Source organism: Sturnira hondurensis, unplaced genomic scaffold (assembly GCF_014824575.4).
Source record: "Sturnira hondurensis isolate 20B ecotype Veracruz unplaced genomic scaffold, ASM1482457v3 Scaffold0022111, whole genome shotgun sequence".
Taxonomy (NCBI): Eukaryota; Metazoa; Chordata; class Mammalia; order Chiroptera; family Phyllostomidae; genus Sturnira; species Sturnira hondurensis.
In genome coordinates this window covers 61,119-69,029 of record NW_028094742.1, presented here as the reverse complement: position 1 = coordinate 69,029, position 7,911 = coordinate 61,119, and the positions used below count along the sequence as shown (strand labels likewise).

The 7,911-nt window shown below is 39.7% G+C and overlaps 1 protein-coding gene across 1 annotated transcript; it reads left to right on the top strand.

The window, feature by feature from the left end:
• The first annotated feature begins 6,532 nt into the window (after nucleotides 1-6,532).
• LOC118978683 (olfactory receptor 2A2-like) lies at nucleotides 6,533-7,462 on the top strand. The gene has a single exon (XM_037034271.1). The coding sequence runs from the start codon at nucleotides 6,533-6,535 to the stop codon at nucleotides 7,460-7,462; it is 930 nt and encodes a 309-aa protein (XP_036890166.1).
• Nucleotides 7,463-7,911: the final 449 nt, after the last annotated feature.

The window sequence follows — 7,911 nt, the reverse complement described above, 5'->3', positions numbered from 1 at the left end:
TGCAAGTCCTGCACCAAGAATGCAGCAAAGCCCACTAGGCCTCCAGCCCTTTGGAACGGAGAGAAAGTACAACACATGGTGCTGGTGAGAGCCCATTCACACATTTGTGTTCATCTGCTGCAGGGACAGGAAACTGAATCATGGTTGATTTCTGGTAGGACTCACTTCCTTCCAGCACTGCCCTTACCATACTGGTCATTTGTTACTTCATGCAGGACCCCCTGAACTTTGAACAATCACTAAGAATCCAAAGATACTTTACGTGTTTATATTTGTTGACTTGTGAATCACATAGAAATGAAAACAGTGAACTTATTAAATGTGTGTTAATCATTCACTTAGAACAATTTCCATTGTATGTTAACCTAAAGAATGTATTTTGATGATCCCAATATTGTATAGGACATAAAAACAGTGAAATAAGCAGCTGTGTTTTAAAGTTCTGAAAAACCTTTAAGTGCTGGTTGAGAAGACAACAGCTGGGTTGACATCTTCTGCATTCTCTCTGCCACCTCATCGAATGTAATGTTCCCTCAAGAAAGCACCCCTGTGCACTCCAGAGAGAGTGAGGATAAAGAAAGCAAAGTGTCTGAGCATTATTGTGAAAGCAGTTCAGACCTCCTAGAGCCTTGAAAAAGTTCTCATATTTCCCACGGTCAACTGGACACACTCAGGAGATTCATTAAAGGGCATTGGGACTTCAAGTTCCACATTTGTAAAGTGAAAATTGTGATCACATTGAACAGTGTGGTCAATGTAAGGTATTTGGCATGTTTTCTGAAACACAAGAAGGACTCAGTAGTTGTTGCTCATGGATCTTATAATCCTTCCTCATATCTACCTTAGAATCCTGAGTGCAGATGGCAACACGTCCTGGCTTGCGAGGCCTGTTCTCTCTCATCATTGCCTTAAAAGAAATCCCACCCTGTCCAAGATTTAGAGAAGCAGGAATTCATAATGCTAATCATTTCAATAGCGTGGCTGTCATCATAATAGTGGTGTGTGTCTCAGGGTTAAAGCCCCTGAGATCCCTACAAGTTCATGGAGAATCATCACAGGGCTAATGGCTGCCCTGCCTGCTCCCCAGCTCTCTTCCCCTGCGAGAGTCAGACTCCATATTCCCTCCCCTCCATAGAGAAAATCAGAGAGTTTTACTTTGCCTGCAGGGAGAAGATAACTAGGTAGAACATCTTATGATCATTGTGGGAATCTAAACTCTCAGTAGAAACTATAGAAGGTTTTTAGTTCACCTAATTCTCAGATGGAAGCTATGCCCCTGGGTTTCTCTGAAGGACCCACAGAGAAGCATTTGCTTACTCCTCCAGCCCCTCTGGAGTCTGGGTCTCCACCTGCAGAAGCTGAAGAGTGTCAGGTGGCTACCCTTTTTGAAAGGTGCATCTCTCTCCTCTGTAGGGTTTACTCCAGGTCACAGTAAATGCTCATGAGAAAATCCCACGTTAAAGAGACTGATTTGTGCTGCTAGGTCATGTTCAGCATAGGTAGTTGGGGCTGGACAAGACAGCAGCTGACACCGCTGTGGCCGTGTGCTCGAGATTGGCATTGCTGGGTGCTCTTTCCTCCTGACTCACACGGGGCACTGCAGGTCAGTGGAATTGGCGCCTGGATATCTTCCATCCCCACTTCAGGGACTGCCTGCCTCATGTGTGTAGGCAGGGCCCTGACAACCCTAAATACTTGTCACAGTCTCCTCCAATTGTACTTGTGTAATGCTGGTCAGAGCCAGCACACTGTCTCAGCCAAGGCTATATAGCCAGGCTTTCTGTCAGCGTAAGGCTTTGAGGAGCCAGATTAGGGGTGGTCTGTGTTACCTGGTCTGAATGAAGAGAGTGATGTCCAGCGCAAGTTCTCAGCATGGAAGAGAATCTTCCATGAAGCAGGAAAGTAAATCATTTCTTTCCTGAAACCATTTAAAATGTAAGTTTACCATAGAGTTACTTCCTTTCCTGTCCAACCAAGGTGTTAAACTCATGGTGATGATTGTCAGATTAAAAATCACAGTGTGTGATGTAAATATCTCTCCTATCATGCAATAGGGCAGAATGAGTGTGAGACTCCTGGCCAAAGCCGGGGAAGTGGGATAAAGCTCCAGAGCTGAAGAAACTTGGAGTCCCAGGACCACCCAGATGAAGAGCTGCTTGTGCCGACCTCACTAACATTTGTATGTATGTCACTATTGTTTTATTCTCACCATGATGTTTTCTTCTTTGTTCCAGTGTGTGTCTGTTTAAGAGATTTTATCTGTCTTATATAGTATTTTCATATTGCTTATTTTTAATAGCAATATATACTGTCATAATAAAAATAAAATGATAGGTACATCTAAAATAAAATAACCCACTTATGGAGACACAAAACTAAGAAGTCAGTAAACAAATGTTCCTACTGACTAATAATACATTGAGTTATATTCAATAAAATTATTATTCTCCATTTTCAGAGATGAAATATGTTTCAAACATTACTTACTGTGTACAATTGCCTTTGAGTAGAATTTGGCAATACTTATGTGGCTTTCTCTCACTTTCCAAAACATAGCAATATTCTTTAATTCTAGGAAAAGTTAATGTCACAAATTTAACACACATTTACATAGAATCTTCCCAAATGTACTCATATTTATGAAAGTGAAAATGTAGTACTTTTCCTGTTTCTTCCAGTGATCCAATTCTCACTGTGCTTTTGTAATAAAATAGAAACTATTTCTTGGTCAATAGACCTGGCAAAAAGAAGATGCTTAACATACACACATTTTTTAACTAAAAATGACAGTCATCTATTTAACAAACATTTACAGAGTGCCTGTTCCATCTAAAACTCTACTAATTCTTATGAGACATAAAGGTGTGTAAGACATTTAAGGATAAAAACTTTATTATTTGTTGAGAGGGAATCTCAGCTTAAATAAGTGATGTTTATCTGTATTTCCTTCTATTTTTGTTATGTCCTGAAGTTGACCGATACCCTTATAGTGAGAATATGACTGTTGTAACTGTCATTGGCTAAGCATGTATTTTGCTTTCTTTCTGAAGAGCCCCACAGAAGAATCTAGCCTAACTCCCAAGAGCATAAAGACCCTATTTCCAGGTTCTCTGACATCCAGTCATTCAATGGGGCCTAAGGACAATCAAGCAGGTATCCACCTTTCTCTCTGTTGTAACTGGCTATACCCTACAATGTCACGGATCAGATGAGGAAGGTGTGGGCCCTGCAACACCCATTGTGGTAAAAGTGTGAGGGAAACGGTCAGCCCAGTGTGACAGCACATGTGTGTGTGTGACACATTTGCATACCCACCTGAGGGTCCACCAGCCTGAGAATGCTCAGGTACTGAGGCCTGACTGCCCTCCAAGGTATAGACTGTAATTCTCAGGAGTTTTAAAATTCCCAAAATCATCCTCACACATAATCCTTACAAAGTGTGTGAATTAAAATTATATCCATGGTCTTAAGAGATGAACCTTGACATTACTTGGGTATGCACTGTCCACCCCTCTGAAACCTCACTGTAAGGCCTGTGTGGTGCAGTGGCATCATCTTTAAGCAGAGGGGTTAATTGATGTTCATTGTGTTAAAGGAATGGTTTAACTTGTAATTGCTGCACAGGTAGGTGCCTTCTCCCCATGTTCGTACACAGTGAAGAGTCATGTAATTACAGGGGCCATTCACCTAGAAAACAGGAGTTCCCCTCAAGCCAGAAACTGGGATAGAGAAGAAAATACTAGAGAGAAAACGAGAAATCTGTGTCTCTTGTTTTTCATGATGTAGATGTAAAGTCGTCTAAGAGGAAATCCAAAGGCTGGTGTCGGGGTCCTTTCTTTCACGTGACCATATGGAACCTGGGATGGAGAAGGTAGGACATGAAATAATGTCACATAAAATGTGTCAGTTCCTTCAAATAAGAGGGTAAATAGCTCAGGAGGCAGGTAAACTGAGAGTTAGAATGATGTACAGCCTGGTGACCAAATAGTTGGACACATTACAAGTCACATTTGTAATGTAAGGCTGTTCTAATCTCTGTGGAGCATTTAACATCCATCACAGAGAAGAGTGAACTGAAGAACAAAGGAAGGTGAAGTCCAGCAGGCTTTCACCTGAGTGTGAGGAGAGAACCAGCGCCCCCTGGCGGGTAGCGTGGTAAGAGCAGCCACCCAAAGGTGACAACCACACAGTTGAGGTGAATTCAGGAGTAAGGACTTCAGGACTGTGGAGTTAGACATCCTTCCCACTGGGTGGTTTCTGACAGAGCTGAGTCTCCCTGCTGCTGGGATTTTGTAGTTTGATCTTTAGATGACTAGAGACACAGCAATACATGAACACAGATACATAAGTTGTGTGAAAGCTTTCACTGAGTGAGCACTGTCAAATCTCAGAATTTAAAGGAAGTATTCATGAGTTCAAAATTTGTTCACAGAAGCATTATATTGCACAAACCAAATGAGATAATAAATAAAATACATATACTCAAGGAAATATGTGCAGCTCTTCACAACATGTTTCATAGATGTTTTGACATGGGAAATAATTTCTGATATTTTTCTAAATGAAAAAAATGGTAAACCAGCAACATTGGTTAACAAATTTTACTATTGGTTAACAAATTTTAAATTCATAATACATATGAAAATGTAAAGTAATATTACTGTATATACACACTTAATAATGCCTATTTGGTTTTTTTTTCAGGGGATTTCCTCTTTCCACTTAAATAGAGTCTCTTAGTGGTTTTCTAAGAAAGTGTTCAAACTTCATATCAATAGCTCATAAAAGGTAAGAACCACCATAGTCACACAATGACCCATATTTTTATAATTTAATCTTAAAATGTTTAACTCTGTGATTTTCTGAGTAGTAATAAAAATAATATAAACTTGATAATTAATAAGGTATTGTTTACAAATATATATCTTGCCTAAAAATAAACTACTAAATAATATTGACTGTTTTCCTCAACGTTAATATTAACTTAGTGAAATAGATTTGACTCCATAAAAGGGAAGTCAAATAAGCTGTTTTCAATGTTCAGAAACATGAGAATGTGTTATGCCAGTAAAAATTTGTATTCCTTGTCAAATTTCATGCTTGCTGTTTTAAAAGAGGACATCAGAAATGTGGCAGAAATCATGATAAAAGTATGAGTTATTGACATTAAGATACTGGTTGATGAGAAGGACTCTTTCCTAGAGTTATCACACCCTTTTGGAGAAGTGTGTGTGTGTCCATGGCTTGAGTGGGGATATTATGAGAAAAGCGTGAAACACCCATCAGAATTATGGCAGTGCTCAAAAACTATGGAGACATGTTAGAAAACAAAAGGGTAAGCTTGGTGGGTTTAGACCTAAAATAAGTAAGAATGAATAAATGAATAGAAGAAATAATTATAATCCCTTGATTACAAAATTGATGCTGATAGAAAGATGATAGATGGAGACGAATAAAGATATACAGATGATTGATAGGTAGGTAGATGATAGAGGCTTTCCTTATGAAGAAATTGACAACCAATAAATGCAACAGCAGTGATGGAGTAACAACAGCATGTTTCGCAATAATCAGTACTAGCAATCAAGTCAGGCAAGATAATCAATCAACAGGCACTGAAATTAGTGACTGAGAACCTCTATGAGGAAAAGATTATTATATAGTAACTTTAATGGCTGCTCCAGAAAGTACATGAGAGAAAAAGATAATGATTGTATAATGGAGATACTCGGGAGGCACCATGTTCACCAGGCGATCAGAGTGAGCGTCACCAGTGATGGAACAGTGAGCCTCATGCACCTGCCCATGAAACACAATGGAAGATACTTAATTTCCCTGCAGAAAGTGAATAATCTGAATATAATGAGAAGCTGCATGCAGTTCCATTTGGAGCACATTGTAGTGAAGAACTTCTCTACAATCTTCCAAGATTCAGTGGTCAGGAATGGCAAAGGCAGACAGAGTGACTAATTCAGGTGAAAGGAGACTAAAGATGAATGATGTCAAATCTCACATGTCATTTTGGATTGGGCCCTTGGTGAGGAAAGTAGAGAGAGAATAATATTGGTAAAAGAGCAACGTCAATATCAAATTGTCTGATTATGATAATGTGGTTAGATTACTAAATGTCTTTGTTTTTGGTGGAAAAAGAAGAGAAATTTAAGGATAAATGGGTATCATGTCTATTTATATTTTAATCTCAAGGGCTTCAGAAAAAGGCAATACTCACATTTAATAATATAGAAAAAGAATTATACTGCAAATATGAAATAAATAGTAAAATTTATTAAATCTGGGCATATGGCTATATTAAAGTTCTTTGTATAAATCTTGACTCTTTTCTATAAGTTCAAATTTATTTCATAGGAAAGTTAAAATCAGGTAACCAGTGTGGGGGAGAAGGGGAAGCTTTCAAAGAGTGACAAGGATACAACCTGTATCTGAGCTCACATTGAGATTAACTCCACTTTGTATTGATTCTCCAGCCCTGATCTTTATCCCAATTCAGTTCTTGACCAGGTCTCTGTAAGGAATGGGGGAGAACCAGTCATGGGACACAGAGTTCGTGCTGCTGGGATTCCAGCTCAGCCCAGAAACAGAAGTTCTCCTCTTCTGGGTCTTCTCCCTGCTCTACATCTTCACTCTTTTGGCAAATGGCATGATCTTTGTGCTCATCTGTCTGGACCAAAAATTACACACCCCCATGTACTTCTTCCTCTCCCACCTGGCCATCATTGACATCACCTATGCGTCCACCAATGTCCCCAAGATGCTGGCAAACTTAATGACCCAGAATAGAGCAATTTCCTTTGTCCCATGCATCATGCAGACATTTTTGTATTTGGTTCTTGTTCCTACAGAATGCCTGATTTTGGTGGCAATGTCCTACGATCGGTATGTGGCCATCTGCCACCCCCTCCAGTATACTGTCATCATGAGCTGGACTGTGTGCACAGTCCTGGCCACCATGTGCTGGTCGTGTGCATTTGTTCTGGCTCTTATACATGTGCTTCTCCTTCAAAGGCTACCTTTCTGCAGGTCTCGGGAAGTAAACCACTTCTTCTGTGAGCTCTTGTCTGTCCTCAAGCTGGCCTGTGGTGACACCTGGCTCAACAAAGTAGCCATCTTCGCTGCTTCTATCTTGGTCTTACTCGGACCCTTCTGCTTGGTGCTGGTCTCCTACATGCACATCCTCTGGGCTATCCTGAAGATAAAGTCTGTGGAGGGCCGCAGGAAGGCCTTCTCCACCTGCTCCTCCCACCTATGTGTGATCGGGCTCTTCTTTGGCTGTGCCATGGTGGTTTATATGGTCCCTGATTCCAGTCAAAAAGGGAAGAAGAATAAAATTCTATCTCTATTTTATAGTCTCTTTAACCCAGTGCTGAACCCCCTCATCTACAGCCTGAGAAATGCTCTGGTGAAGGACGCCTTTTGTAGGATGCTACGGGAGAGGTCCAGGTGAAGGGAAAACTCAGAGAGTTCTCTGAATTACAAGTTTCCTATACAAATAGGAATTGTTCACCTTCTACCCTGAGTATAAGGTAAACTTCCATTAAAGAGTATAGCTTTTAAAGTTAAAATGGGACAACTAAATATTGGAATTTTTAGTCTTTCTTTTTTTTAAAAAAAAGTGAATTCTCATTTCCTCAAACCAGGAATATTACATGGACAAGAAATTAAATGTGAGGAAATTGTATCAACACACTTCTCTGTACTTAGATATTTGACTTCCTATAATTTTGTGGTAGTTGGAAAATATGCACAATGAAAGTAATGCTTTATGAGATTCTTCCCAAAATGGACTGAAATTTTAATACAAAATATACTGCACAGTTTTATGAATGTGCCTCACCAGTTGTGTGGTGAATGCAATGAAAGATTAAAAACTCTAAATCCTTTGGTGAAATAATT